This window comes from Notolabrus celidotus, chromosome 7, assembly GCF_009762535.1.
Source record: "Notolabrus celidotus isolate fNotCel1 chromosome 7, fNotCel1.pri, whole genome shotgun sequence".
NCBI classification, from domain to species: domain Eukaryota; kingdom Metazoa; phylum Chordata; class Actinopteri; order Labriformes; family Labridae; genus Notolabrus; species Notolabrus celidotus.
In genome coordinates, this window is record NC_048278.1 from 27,060,925 (window position 1) to 27,088,371 (window position 27,447).

The 27,447-nt window shown below is 43.6% G+C and overlaps 1 protein-coding gene across 1 annotated transcript in view; it reads left to right on the plus strand.

The window, feature by feature from the left end:
- Positions 1-27,447, plus strand: part of bnc2 (basonuclin 2) — a 183,295-nt gene that overhangs the window by 112,346 nt on the left and 43,502 nt on the right. Inside the window, 1 exon segment of the mRNA XM_034688639.1 lies at positions 25,592-25,694. Within this exon segment, the coding sequence (XP_034544530.1) occupies positions 25,592-25,694 (103 nt within the window).

The window sequence follows — 27,447 nt, forward strand, 5'->3', positions numbered from 1 at the left end:
TTTGGTGCTCATGTGTAGACAGGTCCTGGTCCCCGGGGTCCCTCCATCTACTCAGTGAATCATGGATTTATTTAATTTACGGGAATGACAAGTCACTTTGGATTTGACAAACAACTGTGTTTCACAGTTTCTGTGGAAGTTAATTTATTCCAGTAAGATTCAGAGGAGGAACAGCTACAGAAAGTTCTGTGGAAGGTGACGCAGAGAAGTCGAGTCATACTGAAATTAAATGTAATTTTTCTTTTTCTTATAGTGTTCAAACAGTTTGAGAAATAAAAGCTTAAAGTTTCAGAATCAAGATTTTTTTCTTTTTTAATTTTGTCTCAGAATGTATGAACACGTCTAGCTTGAAGTTGGATTAGATGCTACAATGCGGCCAAAATACTCAAATATTCCCATACAAATCAATCAAAAGCTTAAATAATTAAACTATAATTCAATACATTTGCTTATTTATTAGATCCTCAAACGAATAAATCAATGGCGTATCAATGTTGCATACTTGAAAAGATTTATTTATGCAAGGCTGCGGCAGGAACAGAGGATATAGTGGGGTGTCTGGGAAGAGTCAATATTTTCATATGTAAGCCTGTGAAATTAATGACCTAATATCTGCAATGAGAAAGCTCGTTTTAAAGGCATAATCCTCGCCCTGTTTCTTGGGAAGACAAGAGAAACTGAATCAATGAAGGTTTAGGCTCTGGGAAATTATAACTGCACACACACACACACACACTCAAACACACACACACACAAACACGTGGTTATATCCACGACAGCACACACACAGTTTTGCTCTATCGTGGATGCCCGCCCTGCTGCACTAAAGGACAACCAGGGACAATAAGTGCTTTTAAATTGGTATTAATGTTCTTTTATATAAGGTGAAAGGAACTGAATTAATACAACTTTACCTCCAGCCTACAGAAGAAAAATCAGTGCATGACACTTGGCAGTCCTTAAAAGTAGCAATCAGTTACTGTATTAAATCCAAAGGCCGCATATGAGGGGAAACTGTACCTGCTCTTTACATAGTGAAAACACATGTTGGAGGAGTGATTTCTAATTTTACTGTAATGTGCTCCAGTTCACAGACTGCCCACTCTGAGGATTCATTCTCAGATTGTGCAACAATCCTTCTTTAAGTTCTGAGGGCTCATTTATTTAAAGCTATGCATGTAACCCTTACCAAGCTGATTTGTTACAATGCCAGGAAAGACAAAGGCTCTTTTGCATTCATCAAAGAGCAGTAGTTTCCTGCTCGCACACACGCACACACACACACTCACATAGACACATTCAGAATTAAAACGCAATTACTTAGCTGGAGCTCAACAAGACAGAGGAGACAGGGAAAGACAGGGAGAAAGAGAGACCAAAATGGTACTTAATTCTTTCATTATCCAAATGAATGAAAATCACACCATTGAATCAAGACAATGCCGTGCATCTGTCTCAAAATTAACTCACCAATTATGTGAGGTAGCTAATGAAAGCAGGAGCTCAGTGTGGCGATGGCTCGCAGCCGTCAAAAAGCCTTTTGATTCCATTTGGAGGACAGACCTCTGAGGGCGGCCTGGTCTGGTGCCAGCTGACCCTCTTTGTCTGACCTCTGACCCTCACAGTGGCTCGGGAACTGGGCTGATAGCTGATTTGTTGGCTCGCCTGATAGCCCAGAGAAAGAAAAAGAGAGCGAAAGACCAAGAGAGAGAGAGAGAGAGAGAGAGGGTGTATTTTTGGAGATCATGCTTTCACTGAACTTCTCAGTGCTTGGAATGGATATTTGGAATAATTACATGCTGGCTGGATGACTTGTTAACAGAGTTGCAGCCTTGCAGCACACTAACCCTGCACTCCCTGCGATGCGAGTGCCAACACTGTGTCTATACACCGTGTTTTCAGTATCCATAGGAGGCCGCAGCGGCTGAGGAAAAACAGGAAGAATAGGATGGTAGGGGGCATGTAGAGGACAATCATTAGACTGCACAGAAGGAGGGATGAGGAGATGAGGAGAGGCGGCTGGGAGTGTGAATAAGAGAGCGGGACGCTCAGTGGTCCCAGAGCATCTGGCATCGCGTCGCGGGGAGCCACGGTCCCTGTCATTAATAGTGATGAAATCATTTAAGCCATCAGGACTAAACGAGCCAGTTAAGAGACACTCAGCACTACACTTCTGTCTTGAGACAGAGGCATCGCCTGCGTGCACTGCTGGCGTTGACACAGACATAGAGAATAGATGTGTGTATGTTGAGACTGATGGAGTGTAGAAACTTCATTATCTAATGATGCTTATTAGTTTTTTACTCAGCTGTGTTTGTGTTGATTTATTTAATTGGACTCAATGTGAAGGCAGTTCCTTCTGCTTTTTTTTATGGAATTAAAGCTGTGCCGTACTGAAAAATGTTTCAAGGTAGTGCATATATCAAATTAAGTGTCATGTCTGAACATTTCAGAGAGTCAAATTCCACATGCGTTTAGTTTTTGGTGACATTAACCCCAAAAGGATGGAGTTGTACAGAGGTTAATATACAGACATTTAATGTAATGAATAAAGAAAGTCTAAAATGATAAGAAACTTGAACAATTCATCACAACCATTTAGAATTCCCCCCCCCCCCCAAGAAATGTATATCATGTCTAAATGGAGCGATATTGTGTTAACAACAGGACCACGGGGCTAAAAAGCATTCTGGACTCACCATTAAGTGAGTAGAACAGTTAATGTGGTACTTTTTATAAAAAGTTCCAGCCTGAGCAACAGTTCTGCAGACACAGTTCAAACAACAAACAGGTCAATTATCTGGTCCGAGCACTTCATGTACATTCAGTCCATGCTGTCCACTGAATGTACAGTACATTATTTCAGTGAACATTGTTTTTTGTCAGCAAACTTATAAGTGTGCACTATGTGAGTGCGATACAAGTTGGGATCAAGAAACAAATTGTGTTTCATGTGTGACACCATTTGCAAGAGATGTGCCATCGTTAAAGCAGCAGTGACTAAAGAACCAAACCACTGGCTAAATCTGCCATGAAATACTAGACTGCTGCAATAAAACCTGAGCATCTGCACCAAACTGGAAACAGATGAACCCCGTCAAGGATACATTGTGCTTTTTTTCCCTTCCTTGTTTCCTACAGGGCTGCGGGTCTTCTCTGGATGACTGCTGAGAATTGTGATTTTGTGCGTAATTGCATGTGTGGATGTGTGCACAGTGCGCATATGTTGACCAAGTGTGTGTGTGTGTGTGTGTGTGTGTGTGTGTGTGTGTGTGTGTGTGTGTGTGTGTGTGTGTGTGTGTGTGTGTGTGTGTGTGAAAAAGACTGTGCATGCTGGTGTACTCTTGCTGGCCTTTGTGTGTATCATGTTATGGCCTACACAAGTACCGAGGCCACAAAGGAAATCCATTGCCAACAACAGCACAGCTACTGGCAAGTAGCCATACCACCCCAGAGGCTTATGGGATAGGGTTTACAACGAGAGATGAAGTGTAGGAGGCTGAAATCTGTGCGGGTCACCCTGTGTTACTCTGAGTGTACATAGTGTCCAGTTGGTCCTCAGAAAACTGTCTTCCCAGAATTTCGGACTTTTTCTAAATAATGACTGTTTTCATCTTGTGTATGTGGAGATAAAAAAACAAGGCTGTGCCTATAGCCGCTCTGCACTGGTTGCACAAGTCAGGCTATTAATACCATGTATTACCCTGATGTAGAGCAGAGTAGCAGAGATTTATAGGCTACATTAGCAGTCAGACGAGAACATTACGGTGCTTATCGTGAATTAGGGCATGGGCTCTCTGCCTTGTTTGCTCCTGGGGAGAGGTTGTGATATCCTGTTACTTCCTCCTTTAGAGGGGACAAGTGTGCTTTTTCCATTTCACTCCCAGACAACTTCATCCCAGTGTGTTGGCTTTTTGTTATATAATGATATTCGATCGTTGGAGGGCCCCGGTTACACTATACAGACGTACAATGTTGATTGGTTTATTAGCCATATAAACATAATGATGTGGTGCGTTTGCCTTTTTGGAAAAGCGGACGAAAGCAACTGCATGATGACCGGGTCGTACTTCTTTCTAATTCTCCTGGTGGCTCAGTTAGATGATGTGTTATGTTTGTGGTAATTCATCTGAGTCAGTGTTAATAGTTAGCTTACATTTTCAAATGGTGTAATGTAGAATTTGAACCCAGTGCCAGAAACCACCACTCTCACTGCTCTCTCCTTCTCCTTTGTCTTGTCAACCTTTTCCCTCCCTTCTCTTGGCGCTGCCTCTCATCAGTGGTGGTGCCGTCTATTGACAGAGCCGTGCATTCTGGGCATATCTTGGGGATTAAGTTGCAAATTTAAGCAATGGAAAAATCAATGGGTTCCTCTTTTAATTCATGAGAAAGGCTGTCACTGGGAAAAAAACGGCAGGGAGATGTGGCTGTCTCGATCACATTCATCCAGGGAGAAGCAGAGGGAGTGGAGAAAGAGGACAGCATCCTTTAAATCTCTCCATCAAGTGCAGCGTAACGCTGGTGGTGGCTTGCCAGAGATAAAACCACTAGAGAGATAAAACAGATCCTTCGTTTCAGCCTTCATCAGTGCACGAGCAGAGCAAAGCACAGGCTTTGTACCCTTGTTCTAGGGTAGGGGTGTGATTCTTGTATTTTAAGTCAGTACTGAAACACAAGAAGCCAGTACTGTTGGGAGAGGCTGAGCAAAGGTTTTGAGTACTACCTGAACTCTCAGCCAACAAAAATGACTGCACACATGTATAATTTCACTTACCAGGGATTTTTCATTTGTAGTTGGGAAGTCATCCAGCACGTTTCTTTTTGACGGCACAGATCTCATGCTTTTTAGAGGAACAAATATCATTTGTTAAAACTTTCGTAAACAGAAAATCCGAGTACAGACAACACTGTATGAAGAAAGCAGAAGAATGTGAGGACGAAGAAAATCTATTTTGCCATGATTGCAGAAAAAACATTGTCTCAAACGCAAGTCACCTAATTCCTGCACATTCAACAGTCCTGGCAAACATTTAGTAGAGTCATCACATCACTGTGTTTTACGACTCCTCTAAACAAGTGGCGTCTATCCCCAGGTTACACTTTGCGACTGTGTATCCCCTGCTGACTTCAGGGAATTTGATTCTTTTTAATGAACAGCTCAATATCTAATTCATTAAAGTGGCTGTTTTATTTGATGCATTTTCCTTACTCCAGCTAAAACCGGGAGAGGAAGCCAGGGGATGATGGAAGATGGCCCTGTCGATGGACATCCGGTAGAACGCACACAAAGTGTGTCGAGTGTGTGCCTGCGGTTGTCCCTTGGAGAGACTCTAGGGCTCAGGTCGATGGTGGCTCCTCTCCGCGGGGGTTGAGAGCGGGAGTTTTACTCTGTTTGACTGCTTGAGGACAAGAGCTGTAATTGGCCTTACACACTCTCTCTCTCACTCATCATTACAGGCAAGCCAAGAGGCAGGCTTAACAATTGGTGTGGGGCACACTGCCAGCACTTTCCCCTTTTCTCTGGGTGTCTATCAGGCAGTGAAAAGCATTAGGAGGCGCGTTAGGCTTTAGAGCAGAGCTTAAAATGTCGCCCATGGCTCCGGTTAGTGAGAGTAGAGGTTGTGGTGGAGCAACATGTACATTTCCTATAAACACTGCAAAGGGGTTGAGATCTCACAGTTTATAGGGCCCTTCTCACACTTTCTTTAGATGTCATTGGTTAAACTGGATAAAGAGGGGTTCGTCCACGGTTATGGTGGGGGGCATCAGGAGTGTAGTATCACCTGTGGCTTGAGACTCTAATGAGTGCCTCATGCAGTGTTTTGTAATACTCTTTTTGTTGGTTTTAACCATTTTAAAGTTGTCTGTTTTGTGAGCTCCTTGCACTTCCATTTGTCTACGTGGAATGCCAAAGCCTGAGATTGGGAGAGCCCACCTCTCCTCTCTTTCATGTGCAATGTATCAAAAAAGGAGGAGAATACAATTTGTGTGCTCAAACAAAAACTACGACACTGTTTTCCACCACCTTGTCATTGTAGTTCAAGTCAGGGCAAGTAACAGTATTTGCTGTGCTTTAATAAACAGGTCTTTTATTTTGTTAGCTCACTTTGTCCCCCACTGATCAACTGTTTGATCTCTGCAAAGATCACACTTTCTGAGTGCACACTCATCCCTCTCAGAGACACATGTACTGTAGATACAAGAGGCACAGTTCATCCACAGGTATAATAGAAGCAAGCATTGCATAATATAAAATACAGGGAATCAGATATACAGCAGGTTGGAGGGCCTGAAGAGAAACAAGTGCAGAAAGAAACGGTGTATTAAAGAGAAACCAAGGGCCTTGGTGGAAATATGAAGGGGTCAGGATGAGAGTGGAAGGGGCTCCCTGGCGAGGGCCTGAGGGGGAGGCTGGGGATGTGTCAGGTGCGTGAGCTGCGCTCTGCGCCGGGCAGTGTTGTTGTTACACCGAGGGCAGCGCCACAAGTCCGAAAGTATTGATTTCCCGCCTTGTCGAGAGGCAGAGAACTGTCATGTGGAGAGCACTGACCTTGGTACACACACTAAGACAACTATTCCCCCCGGCCCCCCACGGCACAGAGAGGAGAGAAGAGAGGAGCAGATGCAAGACACCAGCAGCAGCAATGGCAAGCAACTAACAACAGTGAGTCTCTTTCGAGGAGGGGTGGGCGGGTAGGTGGAGGAGGAAGAGGAAGAAGAGAGAGGAGGTGAGTTTGAGAGGGAGAAAAAAAGAGCGAGATTTCAGAAAAAAAATTGAAGTAGGAAGCAAAAGAGAGAGGGGGAGAGAGGGGGAGAGAGGGGGAGAGGGGGAGAGGGGGAGACGGGGAGCTAACAGTCAAAGCCAGGGCCAGTTCCCCTGAGTTGTCAGTGGGCAGCCCAGTGTCTGGTTATCACGCTGTTTGAAATGACAATGGCTTGACTTGTATTTTCCTCTAGAGACCAAACTCAGATCTATAAGCCAGAGGAGGGGAGGGAAGAAGGGCTGGGGTGGGTGGGTGGGTTGGGGGGTAAAAAGAGCAGAGAAAAAGAAAAGCCTGGTCATAAAAGGAGCCGATAGGAGAGTGAGAGGGATGTAGGAAATAGTGCGAGGAAGAGGATGACAAAAAGAGAAAGCGAAGGGGGGAAAGGAGTACGAGATTGACTCTGTATCTGTATCACTGCTGTGGTTGTAGCCTTTGACATCTACAGAGAGAGACAGAGAGGAAGGAAGAGAAAGGAGGCGGCAGCGGCGGCAGCTGAAGCTGGAGTGAAATGTTTTTCATGTGGAAGCTCCATCAGGATTTGACAACAAAAAGGAGCTCCCTGTCACCTGAAGCTACACGGCGGGGCTCATCCCCAGTCACTGCAGAGCGCGGCGCACAGACAGAAGGAGACAGAGAGCGCAGGGTACAAAGAGCTCTCTAGATCAGGGTGACAGACACTTAAGAGACCCGGCTTTAGTCACACATCTCTTGCCTCAGATCAGGGTGTTTTGCTAACAAGCTCTGCAGCAAGTTCCCCCGATAGCTTGCTGAAGCTTATGAATAAAGGCCACTTTTCATGATGAAGAGTTCTGTGTAGAGTTGTGAGGGAATCTATTCTCAAAGTCTCTTTTTTGGGGGAATCTCAAAGACGTTGGAGTCCTAATTGAATTAGCTGGCTTATTAGTGTTTGACATTGTAAGCTTGGCTATAAGTAAGGAAGTGGGGACTTGGGAAGTGGATTTACAGAGCAGTGTTGGTTTTGGGTCTAATTTTACACTCTCCTGACACACATTATTCCCCTCCGCTGCAGTTAGGCCCAGATATGGTAATGCTAATAATATGTGTGCAAGGGGGCTTAAGTGCCTCTCTCACCTCAATTGGTAAGCCTGGGAAACAGTCGTCTGTGAACCTGGCAGCCTTCATTAATGAAGCAGAAATATAAAAATAGGTGTCATTTGAAAGAAAGAAGTTCCATGCTATTGTTCAGTGCAAAGGTAAACACAAACTTTCCTCATCTCTGTCTGCTCACTATCAGATTATTTCAACATGACTTCAAGGGGAAAATAATCAGACTAAGCACATCTTTGGCCATAATACTATTAAATAACCTTGATTCAGAGTTTTGCCTCTGTTAGTCCGCCTTCATTTGGTCAAATCTAATTGCGAATTACACATGCTTTCATTATCCCAGCATGTTAAATCCAAGGGCTTTACCAGTATTATCTTTACTCACTGAAAGAAAAAAGAAAGAGCCTTTGATCAAGATTAACAACGTACACCCTCCTTCAGTGTGTGCAAACACACACACACACACACACACACACACACACACACACACACACACACACACACACACACACACACACACACACACACACACACACACACACACACACACACACACATCCACACAAACTCATAGACTTACTGCACAAACTTAATGAATCTGTTTCATGTGTCTTCTTCACTTTCTCTCTGTGTTGTCGATATTCACCTCTCTGTGCCCGAGAGCACAATTTCTAAAAAGTACAACTTCATGCCTTAAGAGAAGTGTATTAAATAACAACATAATCGTACTCTGAATCCTAATTATTCCACTTTTTTTTCAAGTTATATTTTTGGGGGCTTTTTCCACCTTTATTTATAGAGTAGAGGACAGTGGATTGTGTAGGAAAGTGGGAGAGAGTGGGGGAATGACATGCTGGAAGGAGGCCGCGGGCTGGATTTGAACCTGGACCGTCCGCTAAATGGGCGTGCAACGTAACCATTAGGCTAAGTCTGCGCCCATTATTCCACTTTTTTTTAATGCAGAAGTAGTCAATTCTTAAAAGCATTAAATAACCAACCTGGTTAGTAAAGAGTTAAAAACCATTATGGAATCATTAACATGTTAATGTTCTGCCTCATGTTAGTTGTAACTTTTCTTTGGAGAGAGACTCTGACCTTTTAAAAGCATGAACAAAAACATTGGTATTTATTGCATCACCTCAAAAATAAAGCAGGACTGCTGGCAGACACACAAATGAAAAAATGTAATCCTCCACAATTAGCCCCACGCTCTCAGTGGATGCATAATGGATCTCGCTGCACAAAACGATTACACGCCACTTGAGATAATGACAGATTGTGCTAAAAGGAGCGACTTTACCCACTTATTCAGCTCTCTTTGGGGGTATCACACAGCATGTGTGTGGTGTAAAGGGACATGCCAGTGAGGACTGTGGGCCCCTCTGCCTCCCAAGTGCCAGAGGGCGTAATGCCAATGAATGCCGGGCCTGACACATGATAAACATGGGGACAGGTGACCAAAGATGAGCAGGGCATTCCTTAAATTGAAGACAGAGTTTGCTGGTAATGACTTCTCATAAATCCAGAAGGAAAAAACAGGTCAACACTCTTAAGTGCTGTCAACAGGTTTAATGACATCAGGGAGCATTGAGGTTAGACATTTTGACGACAACTCTTTTGCTCTTTGTGACTCGCTAAGAGAAGATTCTTTGTATTTATTCCAAAGTCAAACTTGGTGTCATGTCAGCAGCTATTAAACAGTGTTAAGTGCAAACAACTTAATTTGATTTCAATGCCAGAGCATGGAGCATGGAGTTTGAAAGGTACATCCTGTGCACACTACTGTATACACTTAGGAACAGAACTTTCACTGTTTGTCAAAAGAACAAAATAAAAAGATAAATGTGATCACAGGTTTGTTCTCAAACCAAGTCAGATGACACGATGGGGAACACTCTCCAAGTAACAGATTAGTCTGAATAAGGTGGTCTGTTAAAAAATTATAATTACAGGTGAAACTACCCGTGTAATCTGTCTAAATATGTTAAAAACTCCTAAATGTAAGACACTGCAGGCACAGGAACCCAGTGAGATGTTTGGTGCGGTGATGAATTGCATCATATTAGTTCTGAGATTGAGCCTATTTTGTTTAAGTCAATTGTTGCCTTAAATAACTCTTCAAAGGTAGCAGAAGCTCAAAATTAGAGAAAAGAGAGGAGAGAGAAATAAAGAGATTTCTGTGTTTCTTTGAGTGCATAATCACCTCACTGCACAGTTCTACAATATTTTCATCCTTGTTTGTCTCAGTTTTTTTTTCTGCCCTTGTCTCGTATCTATCCCACGTATTCCCCACTGCCCATGACATACTGGAAATGCCTGGTTAAGTGCTGTTCTGACATTAGCTGAGTGTAGTCACAGCATTTGGCCTGGGGACAAATGCTAGAAAGGCCCTATAAATATGGATGACACCCACCCCTCCTCTTCTTCTTCTCTCTCTCTCTATCTCTCAGCTCCCTGATGAGTTTGCATGTGTGTGCGTGGCACGCCATTTGCTCTGTCACACCATGTCCCCTCTGTTTGTTTACTCACACTGACAGAGATACACCCGCTAGCCTGTCGCTGCTCGCCGCCTACGCCTGCTAAGCAAGTGCCAAAGACCTCGCTAATGCTCCAGCTCTTCCTGTAAATAATGCATCCGACACTCTCAGGCAGCTAGCTAACACGGCGGCCCCAGCTGTCTGAACTATTTCATAGGCCGATGGGTCTGTTAGTCTGCATGTCACTCTCAGTTTGCCCATGTGCATGTGTCATTGTCACCTACAGTTACGTCGCAGAGAATCACACTCAGAAAACAGAACGTGATGCCAGGCGACACAGGCGTCCTTCCGTCCTACCTCTCTGCCCCCCCCCCCCCCCCCCACCGGGTGCTGTGGCAGCTCTGTAGGTGCCCCGTGGCTGCACTGATGCCAGCACGTGTGGGGCTGTGGGGAGGTTCCCCGTGGGGAGGAAGTGGGCCATTAGTACAGTCCTTGCCCGGCGTTTTACTCCAGTTCAGTACACATCACAGAGGGCCGCCCTCTCGCTAACTAGCTAACACATGCTAATTAGTGTGGCGACAGAGCCAGTTCCTCCTCGTTTTGGGAGCATATGTGTAGCTCCGGAGCAGAGCTGGCTGAGAGGACCTGGCCAGGGACTGATGCCGCTTCATTAAATTTGCTTTAATGTGCTTCAAATGAATGTGGAAAGAAGCACTGTAGCTGAGTGTTTTAGATTAGGCTGAAAAATATTAATGACATTTTTTAAAGGCTTGAGAGTTCTCATACCTTTAAACGGCTGTGTATCTAACAACGTGCCTCTTTTAACAGGTATCTCGCTTTAATAAACAGTTTTGTTTTCCGGCTTACCTTCCAGATTAATGTGGCGTGCCGTCTGCTCTCCAACCGACTCGCCTTTCCTGCAACGTCTTCATTTTCTGGAAACAAGAACAACCACAGGCTTAATGAAACTTAATGATGATAGTCATAACACAACAATAATCCAGTGGTCTGGAAAACTAATCAATGCGTCTTCTCTCCTTCCCCTAATGACCTGTGAAAACAAAGCAATAAAAAGGCGGCGTGTGTTTATTTTGGCCAAAGCAACAGGCTGATAAGAGTGGGCAGGCTGATTAGCGTAAAGCAAAGCTAAAGGCGGTCACAGAGATTAGGACACCACACAAGGTTAGCGTCACCACATGAATGTGTGTGTGCATTTCTGGTACTTTCCTCCTCATGGAAAGTTTGCTGATGCAGTGACTTTAATTTATTAGTTCCTCTGCTTTAGGTGTCCATTCTTTTTGTTTCCCCTGTTGCTGAAACTTCAGTTGGTGGTGATAGTTTATCATCCCAACACTGCGATGATAAACACATGTTGTTTCCCTACTCCTCTCTGTGAAGTGGCTGACCAGTGTAGCTTGTGTTTAAGTCCGCCTCATGTCTTTTGGTCTCTGGTTGATTCCTCACAGACTCTGGCCCTTCACCACAAATCATTGTGGTGTGCTAGTGTGTAGCTCCGGGACTCAAAAGTGCAGTGGAAGTGGTGCAAAAGCACCAGTCCTTTCATCAATCTTTTCAGGAAGAAATACAAAACTAGTGTGTCATTTGTAAAAAAAAAAGCTTGTGATTTTAACAGTTTCTTGTCAGCATGATGGAGCGTGCCGGTTTGTGTGACTGCTTTTCATTAGTTAAGTACAGATAGAGAGGAGAAGGAAAAATAATATTTTACTTTCTTGGTGCAGAGGGAATTGTAAAACAAAAAAAGAAGGAAAACACTCATTGCAAAACCACGAATCCATTTTTTTCTATCACATTTTTTGGTCACTATCAAATTTTGCATCTTTCAACTTGTGTACAGACAAGTCAGTCAGCGTTTTGCGCATGTGCAACACAAACACACAAAGCAGAGAGCACCTTAAATTCACCCTCTAGGGTCTTAACAAATATCAGTCAGGCATACGGTGTTAGAATCCACAGATTTTTTCCAATTCTCAGAATTCAAATGACTCAGAAAGCCCTGTAATAAATGTATTTCGTATTCCCTGGTCAGATCATATGAATACCTAAACACAAAACACATTTCACATGACAACATGGCAGATCAGTGTCAGGTGGATTACATGGAATGATGGGGTGATGTGTCTTTTTTTTCTCTACTAGCTGGAGAGCCTGGTGTCCTGATTAAAAATTTCAGCTCCACTGCCTTTCTAATTAATTAGCGAGGCCACTCAGAGGAGCGCTGTGGACCAATTAGTCTCTAGCAAGCCGATGATGCCTATCGCTACAGCATCACTGTACAGCTGTCGCTCCCCGCTCTGAGGACGGCTGGGGATGGACCCTCAGGTGCTCGCACAGGTTCAAACAGCAGCGTGCGTGCATGCACACTACATCAGATGCATGCTTACACACTGCATTACAAAAATAGTGATAACTTAAAAAAAATAGGGATGTATTAAATATACACATAGATACACTTATGAAACAGGATCATGAAAATATTTCCAGACTGAGCTCATCTTCATAAAAAGAAAAAAAAGAGTGTAAATATGCATTTGAAGTAAAATGAAAAATAAGTGTTTTCAGCCTGGAGTACAAGCTGCTTTTTCTGCATGACTCATTTAGTGTAAAGGAATCTATCAAGGGATTTTTGGCTGCAGACAATAATGGAAAAAAATCTAACTTTTTAAAATGAGTCAGTCCTGAGGAAAGCTTCCATGACAACTCTGACAGCTTCTCTACATATCTCAGGTCTTGTGGATATTTTACTGTTAAATATTAAAAGACATCGCTCAAAGTTTTTTAGAGTCTTCAGATCCATTTTGCATTCTTGATGATAATCATTTAATAGATTCTAAAAATGCGTTGTGATGACAAAAAGTAGGCCTCGTATTCATGATAGAGGAATGAAGCTGGAAAATAAGAATACACATTTAAAGGGAAAAAGATTGTTAATTTTTCAGTCTGCCACGATGAGCTATGGAGAGTCAAGACCCAGTGCTACCATGAATTTACTGTCCCTCTCTAGCCTCCTGTATCGTGAGCTCTTTGAAATTCAGGACAAAAGCCACCTGCGGAAACTGAAGCTGAGCCTCTTTCATCCTGACCCTCTCCATACATTAAAACAAAAGCAGATGAAACAAGATGTTTCAGTCTTAGGCCTTGATGGTGAATTCATCTTGCATGCTGACCACAGGGCTGAGGGCTGAGGGGGGGTGGTCTGCATTTCTTCGGAGGGGTGGCAGAGTTTGCTGACTTTGTGAGAATGGACTAGTTAGAAAGCCGAGGAAGCTCATTTCCACTTCAAGGGGTTGTCTGAAACATGGCATCAGCAGGCCTCTCTTGCTCTAGCTGTACACCCTCACGTGCATGTGTGTGTGTGTGAGCACTTCTGTGTGGGTGCCGATGTAAGCGCGCACACACACATGATCTGATAATCTCACGTTCACAGATATTAATTCTGTCTCCCCATCGCCTCCTCACCCAATGTTTGTTCATACTTGAGGAAAATGCGCTGATATGGTTTTTCTTGGAGACTGAAAAACAGCCATGAGCTAACAAAAACGTGGAACTTCAAAGCCCCCAGTGGTGGTGGGTACACATTAATGAACACATCACACACAAACACTCGTAACGCCTTGCAAATAATTCATCTTTCTCTTACAAGTTTAATTCCATAGTGGAGTGTGGATTGGCACGTTCGAGCATTAAATATATGTGTGTGGCTGTGTTTGCACAGCGCAGACACACGCTAACACAAGTCCCTTTGCAAGCACAAACAGTCAATACTGTAGTGGCTGATTAGTATGAGGAGAGGGGATGAATATTGGAGGAGGACTCTCAAGAGCCACCCATGAAACATGGAGAGGATGTCAAAGCATTTTGTTCCCATCTCGTTCATTAGATTTAACTCAGGCCTGTGGATGCTCACACTTAATTCACAATCACACACACAAACACACACGCAGACAAAAACTGCACACGCTGAAAACAACACTGTTGGAAACAGTTGTAGTTATTAGATCGGCGTGTCTGACATTTTGTCGACATAAGTAATTAATTTAGCCTTTCTATTGGGAAAGTCCAAAGAGCCCAATTAACATGGCTAATATTGCTGCATCGTGTAAAAACATCATTTTTTTTAATACAGAGGGAATATTCAAATGACTTGCCTTCATTATTCAAATGTATAAGCAAAGTCATCACTGGGGAAAGAGACAAGATGGTATTCACACTCGCAGGAGCAAGAAAATGATAATCAATCTTTTATTTCTGCACACTAATCAAATATTCAGCATGTGTGCTTATCCTTTATCTTTCTTTTCTTTATTTGTGCCAACTCAAGTTTGACGCTTTCCTTCATTTGTCCTCATTGTTTTAGGAAATGTAGACGCTTAATTCTTTTGGTATGTATCGACTTAGTGTCATGTTTCAGTGATAATTATTGATTATTGAGAAAAATAACAGTTTGGGAAATCTTGGCAGCGTGTTTGTGCGAGCCGAGAAGCAGTTTGGTGTTTAATTGAAATTAAATGGTAAGTCAGGGCTTTAGTGAAAGAGGATTTTTGACGTCTACAGTCGGTCCAGTACACACTCTCAGACAGGAAGCCAGGCCAAGACTCGCTCCGTTGCCAAATCCCACGGCTTTGTAAGCAACATGCTGCCGAAATGGAATCAGACAAATAATATTCTTAATTTAGAGAGCAAAAATGTAAAGGTCAGAGGCGGCAGCGAGGGACGGTTTATAGTTTATTTGAATCTGTTTTTATGGATTGCTATTGTGGTGCTGTGTTTTCGTTCGCGTATTTGTTTTCTAGCGAGCTCAGGGGCCCCACTACTGCATGGCCCGGGCTCTTGGCTCCACTCTCCCACTCGTATAGCTATAACAAAGTCAATATTACAAAGAGGTAACACATGTCGAGGTATGCTTCGGGCCTGCCCTGGTGCTGTGATCCTGGATTGGGACACACACACACACACACACACACTGAGTAAAAGAATGCATGCCTTCGATAGGAGGCTGCCTACCTCCATGAAGAAAACTGTTTCCCACTTTTTTTTTTAACTCTTTGCAAATTTGTTCTCCAGTGGAAGCTAGTATTTTGGCTTCCACATATGTGAAATTGTTCATGTGTGTGGGAGTGTGTGTGAACTCCTCTTCCTACAGTGCTATGTGTGAGCAAAAAGTGCGGTACTTGTTGGTGTCTGTACGTTCACATAAATTTTGACTGTGTGTGTGTGCGTGTGTGTGTGTGTGAGGGCCAGTTTGTTTTGTTTTTCCCTTACTTCAGCACATCTGAGAGAGCTTTTCTGGAACTCCTGAGCCCTGTCCAAACAAAGATGGCCGAATGTGAGGGATGGAGGGGAGGTGGATCAGGGCGTGCGTGCATGTGTGTCTATGCATGTGTGTATATGTGTGTTTGTGATTTTTTAAGCTGGGACCAGAAGGGCCTTGCGAAAAACCATGAGGAGGGAGAGAAAACCGAGCCCCTGAGAAAGGCAGCTGGAAACACGGATACTTGCGGTCTCCTCCTCCTCCTCCTCATCATCCCCCACCTCTCTCTCTCTCGCCCTGGTCCAGCTGCACTCAGATGTGTCTGCCTGGTCCCCCCCCCCCTCCATCCTACCCTGAATTCCTCCCCCCTTCACCCCTGCGCTCCCAAACTCAATGCCACTGCCAAGGAGAGAGAGAGAAAGAGGGAGAGTGTCGCAGCTGGTAATACTTACTGGCCATTTTACCGCGGTAAAGGCATGAGATTCATTAGACCAGGGCCCGCGTGTTTTCTGCTGAGTACCGGCCGTGTTATTGTTAGGATGTGGTAAAATTATAAATATGAAGGGGGGGGGGGGGTCTTGGGGTGTGCAGGAATCTTAGTAGAAGAGTTGGAGAGGAGCGGGAGGGGAGGAGGAAGAGGAGAAACATGCCACTCATTAACTCCTCTGCCACAGCCTTGTTTCTCATGATTGGGTGGCAATAAAAAAGTCTGTCACAATTTGTCAAAGTTAATGACTCAATGGCACACAAGCACTCAAGGGCTGGAAGACATGCTAACATATGTCGAATTAGTCAATAGCTTTATAATTGCAGGAATAAGGATTCCAGCTTCAGCCAAATGAAGCGGACTTTGACGGTCCTGAGAGGGAGTTTGCAATTTGGTCAGGTCGATTGGAGAATGGCAATCACGATAGCTTGGCGCTGCTTTCCTCACGCAATTGTGAGTTTCCTTTCTTTTCTTTCTTCCACTTTCTTTCCTCCCCTCCCACCTGTCTGAGCTGCTCCGTGTCTCCTTTGTGACCTGTGACTCCGGAACAGCGTCTAGCCTCCACTTCAGTCCCTCTATCTGTGAACTTTGTAAGACTGATAAAGGCTAAAACACCAAGATGGACTTTCCTTTGGTCTGCCGTCTGTCCCCCCCCACCCCCACCCCCACCCCCTCCCTCCCTTCCTCCCTCCCTCCCTCCCTCTCTTTCTCTTGTTGTCCCACGCTAACACACACACATACATTTGAAGTCATGCAAAGACTCTCACTCTCTCCCTCATCGCGTGGCTTTGGGAGTGACACTCAAGTCATTGCAGTCATGTAGCAATTGGCTGAATACTCTCTCTGTCTCTCCCTCCCCTCTGCGTCTGTATCCCTGTCTTGTGTCTTCTTCTTTTTCTGTCATTTGCTGACTGACAGTGTTAATACTACTACTAATAAAAGTTGCAGCTTTTTCTTGGAATGTGGGAATTATCGAATCAGGAGAGGTCTTCACATTATGCTGGCTAAGGTAAATAATCTCACAGGTCAGTAGATGATGAATATCTGGGCCACTTTTGGTGATACCTCATAATGTGGTAGTTTATAGACACACACAAAAAGGTGTGAGATACAAGTTAAATGAAGCAATTGGTGACAAATAACTGAATCGAAGAATTATCCCTGCTTCAGTGTAGTTTATACAGTTTTGTATTTCCACAGCTGTTGGGTGTGCAGCACCAGGTGTTTACAAGTAAACCACCGTGCTGACACACTGTTTGAACAAAACTCTGAGGAAAGAAACAAATATTATTGCCTAGTCGTGTGTCTTGAAAAGAAGCCAATCTGTCCACAGTAGTATTCGGTTTAGTTGAAAAATGGCATACACATAATTTGCAGATTGCTTACACACAATTATTGCAGGCTGTTTTTACATTAAAAATGGTCAAAGAAAATAAAGAGCTATTGGTGAGATTAAATCTAGGATCGCCTCCAAGATTTCCCTGGCTGGGAGCTGGTTTGAGTAGGGGAATTCACTGAGTGTGGGTGTTGGTGTGTGCACATGTTTGCATGAGAGGGAGTGTATGTGTAGTTCAGAGGGTAGAGTCCCACCCTGTAGACTTGTGTGATGACTAAAATGTCAATTTGGGGGAGTCTCAGCAGTGCCGGCCTCCTGTCGTCAAACTACTGTAAGCCTGCACCCTTGTGTGTGTGTGCATGTGTGTGTCCAATCGCCCACGCAGAACACTGATCGCCATAGAAATGACCCCGCGCTGAGAGAGGTTGTTAATATGTCTGGGCTCTGACTAATACTCTCTGTTTGTGTCAGGGAGTAGACGGGAGGGAAGTGGAGAGCAGACGATGTTGGTCACCCTCTCTCCCTTCTCTCTTTTCCCATCAAAAACGTCCCCCTTCTTCACTTCTTATGTTTTCTTTTATATCTGTCCCTTTTCTGTCTTCTCCCTCTCCTTTTCTCTCTTTACTCCCACTGCAAACACATCTGGTCGCACTGTGTGGACATGTCACTCCCTCAGGTCTCCAGACAGAAACCTTGCGTGTTGTTGCACTGCTGGCTGTCACTGGGATATTTGCATTCGGCGAGGGCGATCAGTGGGCCAGCGAGTGCAGGTGTCAAGTCTGACAGGGACTTGTCCTTATCTGGTGCAGGTCAGTGCTCCCTCTGATAGGCTGAAGATCAGAGCAGATCTAGTGTACAGTGACAACAGTGTTTTATTTTATGTTTTTTGTCCTGACCAGAGAGAAGGAGGTGTGACTCGGAGCCATCCAAAATCTACTTGAGAGTGTTTTCAGGCTTTTATTTCATTCAATTTCTGGAACAATTAACCCAACAGCGCAAACCTACTTGACATTTTGAATTATTGGTTGATATTTCAATTGAATTGTCAGACAATAATCACAAACATTTGCTATTTTTACTGTTACAACTGTTTCATGAAAAAGGAAAAAGAAAAATCCTCCATAAAAAGATTGTAAGGCCCTTAATTCTTATAAGTATGTCATTTAGTTGAAGTTATTGATACCAACTATAACATGTTTTAGCTTATTTAGCCATTGAGTTCAATCCTTCCCCAAAAGCAGTATTTTAATTCATCATGTAAAATTTGAAAAAACTTAAAAGTTTTATCATACGGGAGAAAATCCAGCTTGACATCTTTAGCACGACACTTTCTCCACTTTCCTCCCTTCCCTCTGCCTCCTCCACCTTTGCTGAAACACCTCTTCCCCACCTTCTTCGATACTCCAGCTTGCATGGCTCCCCCCTCCCTTCCTCCCTCCCTCCCCAACAAACCACCCCCTTCTCCCTTGCTATCTCACTTCTCTTACTTTTTTCGCAAACCTACTCTTCCTCCCTTCTCTCTTTTCCATCCCTCCCTCCCTCCCTCCCTCCCTCTCTGCCTCCCTGAGCACCCTGCTTTGAACCTGGCCTTGAATCTGTGCACCCAGAGGTCTGTCACTGGGCAGATGGTTTGATCTCCGGCTGGGGAAATGCTTTGAGGAGAGCTGAGAGGGGCCAGGGGCCTGGACCGGGGTCCTCTGCCTGGACCTGCTGTCTATACAAAAGATGGGAGGAACTGCTACTCCCTTGATGCTTTGGTATTTGAACTGACAGTGTAGTCCAGTGCTTACAGTCAGGTACAGCTCTCTATCTACACAGAGAGCATGGCTATGATAGCCAGATCACAGGGGTGTGTTTCTGCTCCAGTATTGTGATATCCTTTTTCCCTCTGGCTTTCACAATATCAAAGCCAGCTGGTGTCCTTTAGTGGTCCTCTTATAAACAAGCATGACTGTCCTAAGCACACGCATAGATATTTATCATAGGAGTGAGTCAGACTGAAAGTTTCGTCATTGATCTGATTTGAAAAGTCTTTTGGGGTGGAGTTCATGGAGGGGAAATTTTACTTTCTGTGACTGAATGAAACCACACACGAAAAAAGAGGGAATGTTGGGAACAGATATTCAGCTGAGTTGAGTTTGTTTTTTGACTCTGGAGTGATGGGTGTTCTTGTGTTTGCGTGTGTGTGTGAAGGGGTGCAGAGCGTGAGTCATATCTGACAGCTGACAAACAGAAAAAGACAGGACTTGACGTGTGGTTGGAGCTGAAACTGGACTTCATTTGCACTGCCAATTGATGACAGATATCGCTTACAGTCTAATTGTTTATAGTGTTCATTTATGGACTCCAGATTCATGCTTTTGAAATGAGATTCTTATCATGTAATTTAAAAAAGAACAGGGGAAAAATAGGACTTTAGATGTCTATCAGAAAGTAGAATTATATGATTTTGGAGGCTGGAAATGATAACAACCTCATCCTTTGGGTCAGAAGAATCCAAGTCTGCTACCTGAAGACATCATTTAACAGCAGGTGAAAGCAACGGGCAACAAGACTGAGAGAAACTGCCAAACATCTGAAACGTCTGTTGGAAATTTTCACAGATGCAGTATATTAACAGACGAAAGTTATTGCTCCCCAGTCTGTGCTAAATGTTTATTTACATTGCTCAGTTGATTTTTCAAATTTGGCTCTTTTTAACTCAAGTCTAAGTAAGTTTATAGTTTGCAACTAAAAGGACTAAACTATGCTATTTGTTTTTGTTTACATTTTATGAGATTTAAGGAACATTAACAGATTGACAAGAATTTCAAAATCTGTCAAGTCACAAAGTGCATTAATTAAGGGTGCGTGCAAACAACAGACATGGCTGCTTCCCTTTCGCTTGACTTAAAAAAAGGAAGAAAAGAGAGGGGTCCCAGGTCTTCATAAGAATACATGGAAAACCATGCTTCTCTCTCCTCTGTAATCCACCGGGGACTCACGCCCCATTTGGTTCCCATTAGCATAGCTCTGGTCGCTCTGCCCCGTGTCAAAGCCCAGACGCACAGCTGCACAAAGGACAGGGACCTCTGGCTCTGTGACTGCCCAGCCGCCGGGCTCCAAACCAGAACTGACATGGTGGATGGGGCCTTACACAGTGGGGATTTCAAAGGAAAGACTCTACCCTTTTTTTTCTGTTTTCCCCTTGCACAGTGTAAGACTTTTACACAGTGCACATGTGATTAATCGCTGTTTATTTTGTACCATTTTGTAAGGCAAGAAAAGCTCTGTTTCAAGTCAATCCAATGTACAAATCAAACAAGCAAAAATTAGCCTTGGCATGAGGTATTTGCTCCCCTGTATTTTGTGGCGTGCTATGTCTGACTACAAAGACTTTCTTTATTCAGCGTGTTTTATTGTCACCTGTTTCCAATATGGACACTGTGAAGCCCTGATCTATCTGACTGAGCCAGGGCCCTGTTTTATGACACGCCAAAGCCGCTGTGCCTCTTTTCCTCCACACGTTGGCTGCACATTTCTGGCAGGAAATTGACAGAATTTCAGCAGCTAACTCATGGATGAGATAATATCTTGTGGGTGGAAGAGAGGACAAGATGCTCCCAGTGTTTTACAGTGACCCTAAGCAGAGACAAATTTAAATCCGAAGCTGCTGCTGCACAGGACGAGGGCACACATGCACACAGATGTGCACGTACACACAGGGTTTTCATTTAAAGCTCGGCTTTGCTTAACTCACCAAAACAAGAAATGTGGTCTGTGGCTGTGTGTTGAACATGGTAAAGGTTTCAATTAAAGGTAGGAGGAACAATACCCACCCAGCATCCAGCAGCTGTCTGGGCTGGCTTTCCATTGTACGCTGTCAGGGGAGGATACAGAGAGGGACTCGTGGTGTTTTAGTGGTGTTTTCGGGGGCATATGGTTACAACATCAACCTTGAAAAATGACAGGGTAGTAATGGAGTTGTACAGGATATTAGTTTGGATCACCATCAGTACTGTGGTTTCATAAGGCTCGTAATGGCCAAGATACTGTCTGCCTTTCTTCCTACATATGTTGCATGGTTTAAGGGTGGACTTATTTGCATGTATCCGTATCGATCCTTGGCTATGGAGCCTGTTTTTCTCAGTCTGTTTAAAACTGCTCTTGGACCAGGACTATGAAAGTCCAGGCCGAAGACATCTTGTTCTGCAGCTCCTCTTTCCTGTATTTCTTCAGTCCATCTGTCCCACTAACAGTCTTTTAATTGAGAGTCCTCCCCCGGTCTGATGCTGGCCATTGCTGACTGTCGGTGTTTTATACAATTGGGCTGGGACAGGGACTGCGAGCCAAGCAAAACATCCATGAAACATCAAGCCTCCAGCTAAACAAAACCCAGCAGTGAGACACACACACACTTGAACAAGATAAGGGCTGGAAATGATGCTTTCAGAAAGAAGCTAGGTTAAGTTGTTGACCGAAGTGGGAACACTGCCAGCTGTAAGGTTAGAGTGTTGACTGACGTCTGGGTCTAATTGCTGAAACATTGTGGGATTTATTTCAGTTTCGAACAGCTTTCACTTTCCTGCTCCACATTTTTTTCACAATTTACTTAGTCTCACGCACACAGTCCTCTGTCCTTTCCTCACCGTCGTCCTCTGTATTCGTGAGCACAAGAGGAAACCCTGGCGAGACACTCGCACACTGACTAATGCTGTGTATCTGGCCAAGCCTCAGATAACACAGCCTCCCCCCGGCCCTGCTGTGACAAATATGTGCGAGTGTAGCAGTGGGATCCGGGCCCAGGCTTGTCCCTGACCCAGCCCGGGCCAGACACAGGTTAAGCCACGGCCAGATGCAACCCAGATCCAAGCAAGCCACGAAGCAGAGTGCATGAGGGTCATTAAAGGAAGTCTGTATGATCTCGTGTTTCTCTGAAAAGCCACACACACATTCTTGATGATGAAGTTTTTGATGGCTATCTATGACACATTTGTCTCCTGGCTGCCTTAAAACCCTGCAATCTCTGTGTAATCTTTCTTCTTATTGCGTATCATCAATTTTCACAAACATCTCCCGTGTTACTCTTCTCTTACATGTTCCGAACCAAATGTGAAACAATGCACAAATTAATCCAGAGAAATAACAGGCACAGTACGTTCCTCCCTCTCTTTTCTCCGTCAGTGCCTCCTCAGTGAGGGGGGCTTGCTGGTTTAATGCTTCTTAATGCCGCTGTCTGCTTAATGGGCCAGATATGAGAGTGCTGCTAGCCAATGTAATAAGTCAGTGATTAGAGGGCGCCTTGTCACAGCAGCAGCCTCGCAGACAGTGGCACGCTCTAATTGCTGTATTAGACGCCCCTTAACTATCTTGTCAGCTGTCAGACCCCGGCTCGTAAACAGCAGAGGTGCATTTGATATTTGCAATTGTTTATTTCGTCTGCCGCTGCTGCTGGTGCTGCCGCACCGAGAGGTAATTAGGAAAAGGGTTGTGTTGTGTGACATCACTGTGCTAATCTGGGAACTCTAATTTAGAGTTTGTGAAATCCCAGTGCAAGGAGAGTTATATAAAGAAGGCTTTAGTGGCAAACCATCTGACATGAAATTCACCCAAAGAACTTTAAACAGAGTTGCTGATAATTTTCGTGATTTTACATTCACTTTTCTGGTCACATAATACAGCCCTTATGATCGCAGTTTCCCAAAGCCAGAAGTGAAGTCTTTACTGCAAAGTTTTGTAATTTTGGTTTTGGAGGAGCCTATGTGGGTGATTATTAACATTTTAAAAACCTGAACCAGTACTTTTAAAGGGGAGTTTTTTAGTTCAAAAATGATGAAACAATTAAAGATGTAATTTTAAGGCAGGAAAGCTTCCATTCATAAACTAATAAGGAAGACATGAATGTCTTCAGCTCTAAGCATTATTAAAGGTTTGAATAGTGTAGAGCAAAAGAAGTTCACGAGCAATTCAATGTCGTTTTTGTGGTATTTCGGTGTTGACTAAATCCAAAATATATGACCCTGGTTTGAACATTCATGAACAGGCACCTTTTCAGCAAACTGTCCTTGAGAGGAACCGCTGAACTTGCTTCCTGCACGTTGCCCGGGATAAGAAATGTCAGCTCAGTGTATAATGTACACTAAAACTGACACACCGCGTGTAATCCTCACACACACTGTGAGGATTGCCGTGCCTGCACCTGGGGAGCTTAAAATGGTGTAAAGTCAAATAATCTCTGCCTCCTGTCTCATTCGGTGTCAAATAGTGTGGTGACTGGTTAGAAGTGGTGTAATTTGTGTTTAATCTTGATTAGTCCATGTTCACTTTGACACCTCCAGTTACTAACTGGTTTAGAACACCTTAGGGCGAGCAGGAGGGATTCTGATAGATTTTATGGTCCCTTAGTAGATTAAGACTGAGCTGAGTTTTACATCCTGAGTTGTAGCATATTGGTCTAATCCAGTGACTGGGTTATGTTATGTGCTGCTTCTCAACCAGACCATGCTCTTGGCTTCAGACAGGGTGTGCACAAGTAAAAAGAAGAAATATTTAATAATTGCTGATTGTGCATTACTCTCAGTTTTGTGACGTCAATACAGATCATCTTGTATCTTAAAGTGCTGATTGACTGTATCTGACATTGTGAAATATAAGTTGTTGGAGCAGACATGGACTCCAACCTACGACCCTTTGAGTGCATGTCTGTGTCACAGTATGGTCACAGTGCTGCCTGTTAAGAAAAGCAGAGAGACGGTACGAGATAACACATTTAGTGCTGATTGTAAGGTCAAAGTTTGCAGCTGTGATAGTAAGGTCATGCTGCGAGGACAATCGGTTTCTTTGTATCAGTAATCATCCTTTTTTCGCCTTCTCAGACACTCAAAGTTACTTTAACTTTGTGAGTGCCGCAATGTTTTGAAAAGTGAAAAGTGATGAATTTCGGATCATACTGTAAAAAAATACTTGCAGGAGTCATCTTTCACACCACACTTTTTCCCCGGCCTTCAACATTCCTCACATTCATTCACTTTAATAGCTTTAGTTATTAGGGACGAGTTTCTCTAAAGAAACACGTTGTTCAGAACCGTCTTTGAAACGTGAGTTGACCGTAGACTACGTGATCCGTAATCCCTCTCATTGAAGTTGCTGTTTAATTTGCCAACTCACAGCCAGCATACTGAAATGACATGCTAACTTTAAGTGAATAGTGTTTGATTTAAGAAAAGATGTTTTGTAAGAGTAGAATAGTTCCAAGGTTTTTGTTTTCCATAAACTGCATTAATCCTCCTACAGCCTCAGACTCCCTGTAGGCAGTTTAGGTTGCAGAAGTGATCTTTACTCATCAATCTATCTTCATGATGTAAAAAATGTCTGATAAACAAAGATCTGCCAGCGCTTATAAAGATTCATGTTTCTAATTTCTTTCTGCTCTTTTCACTCCTTTTACTCTCCTCTCACTTCCTTGTTTCTTCATGTCAGAGGGAAATTTACGGCTCCCAGCTGCTGCACTCATTTGGAAGATTAAGCTGTGATCATTTGTGTGGATTTCTGAGTACATCTGATCATACATTTTCTGCACGCTGTATAAACTCTTTACTGTTTGGAGAATGTGAAACATCTTAAAGGATCAAATGGCCTCCTGTAAATGTACCTGAAGTTTTGGTTGGACTTTTTAGCAGCCCTTAGTGAAGGATTAAGCCCCAACAGATGACGCATGGTGCTGTACTGAGTTGCCCTCGTCAAGTCTGGACACTTAACCCCTCGTTACTAAAAGCTTTCCGGGGTCAGACTGAGTGCAGCTCCAGTGGAGTAATGGACCCTCAGTCAAAACAAGTTACATTTCTGTGTTTTCAGAAAGGGAAGTCCTTTGTTGGTTCACAAGAACTCTGGGAAATTACCTTATAGAGGAGTAGATTCATATATTGGAATGAAGAAATGTTGTGAAATTCTGGGGCTGAAAGTTTGTCTTTGTGGCTGCAGCTGCTAATTTGTTTGTATTATAATGTCACATTTTTGTGGAACAGCTTGGAAAGAGTGCTGTGTTCAATGTGGGCTGAGCTTTTATGAGACAGTCAACATAATAGTTTGTCCATGTTCCCTTCTTTTCTATTTTAAATGTATTACCTTCAGTTGATAACACCTCTTCCTCTCCTCCTGCTTCACTATCTCTGTGATTGACGTGGAGCTGTTTCTGTCCCTGTGTCTCTGCAGGCCATTCGCTGCACACTGGTGAACTGCACATGTGAGTGTTTCCAGCCTGGGAAGATTCACCTAAGAACATGTGACCAGTGCAAACATGGCTGGGTAGCTCATGGTAAGTCATTCATTGTCATTCAAAGTGTAAATTAATATCAACATGGTAACTGATCATCATAGTATGTTGTTGAGGAGAAAAAAGGTCCTGTACTCTGTGTAGAAAATATAGTAAAACAGATACCTGCAGCATGAAAGCATCTGAGATATCTTAGCACTTTTACATGTTTAAGTGACTTCAGAGAGCAGTTTTTCTCTATCTGTGGATATGAATGTACTACAATCCGAACGCCTTTACTAGTTTTCCACAGTATTACAAACTTTGTTGTTTTTGTTTGCCTCCATATTTTTCTGCTGCTTTGAAAGTCTTGTTTTCGTACCTTCGACAAAAAAAGGGACAACCACAAGATAGATATAAAAGCAAAAGACCACACGTTCTGAGTTCTTCACCCGGGTATGAAAAAAAGGAGAGGAGGCAAGAAAAGTACAAAGAGAAGGAGAAGAGGGAAAAGAAAACACCTGTTTGGCTTGCGTCCGCATAAGAGTTGGGCCGTGGGTCCTTCAGCGGATCGCACAGGACCCCATTGACTATTTTTTAATCTCTCCCTCTGAACTGTCAGGCACCCGTCTCTCCTCCCCCCACTCTTCATTTCATGTCGGCATTGGCAGGGACTCTGACAAGTAGTCTTCATTTTTTATTATGTTCGTGTCTGGCTGCGCTGTGTTGTCAGGCAAAGCCCTCGTCAGCAGGAAAAAGCCGTCCCAGGATCAGAGAGAGAGACCCAACCAGGTGTCACCCAGACAGGCAGGGGGAAAAAGGGAGGAGGGGGGGGGGGGGGTATGAGGCATGGCAAGAGAGAAGGGTTGAGTTGAGGAAAGGAGAAAAGTGAGAGTTGACCAGGTGTTGCCCAGACAGCCTGAGGGGCGAAAGAGGTGACTGAGGTTGCAATAAAGAGGTCAATAACAAAACCTCCCAGCAGCAGACTTTTTATGCCCTTGGTTTTGCCTCTCAGGAAACATACAGGCCACTATATCCTTTTCCTGAAGTTTTGATGTGGCTTTATGCAGCCAAAAAGATGCTTTAAATTCTACTACGCCCTGAGAAATCTTTTTACCACTTGTTTTTGGGGTTTTAAAAAAGAACTACTAATTCCATGGAGCCATAGGCTGCAAAGAATTGTTCTAGAAATAAAAGCTAACACTATGTTGAGAGGGAAACAGTAAAAAAATAACATTAATATACAATATGCCTCCAAGTTTGTGTCATTATACTGCATTTACTATATCAAGCACACCTATTTTATTTGCTGTAGTTTATTAATTAAAGGTTAGAGATCCTTCAAATGCATTGTGTCCCAAACCTCCCTCTTCTATAACCAATCCTTCTGCTTTGATTTCATAGTAAATCAACCATTTAAGCTTCCGACTAATTAAATACAGATTAATAAGCTCCAAAGTAACGCAATAAGAAACACAAATCAGTAATCAAACAGAAAGAGTGGATCTAATGCAGGTCAGGATGGAGACAGAGGCGGGAAATAAAAGTGGAGATGCAAGGGCAGCTAACAGAGAAAGAGCAGGAGATTAGATTAATAGAAAGAATTGCAGATAATTAGGGTAATGTCATTGCTTTTATCTGATTCATATGTTATAATCAGCCAGTGCTGACCATGCAGGAGCCTCCAAAGGAAGATTTGAGAAGAGAGGGAAACTTGATATTCATTAATGGTGCCTGTCTGTGTGTGTGTGTGTGTGTGTGTGTGGTGTGTGTGGTGTGTGTGTGTGTGTGTGTGTGTGTGTGTGTGTGTGTGTGT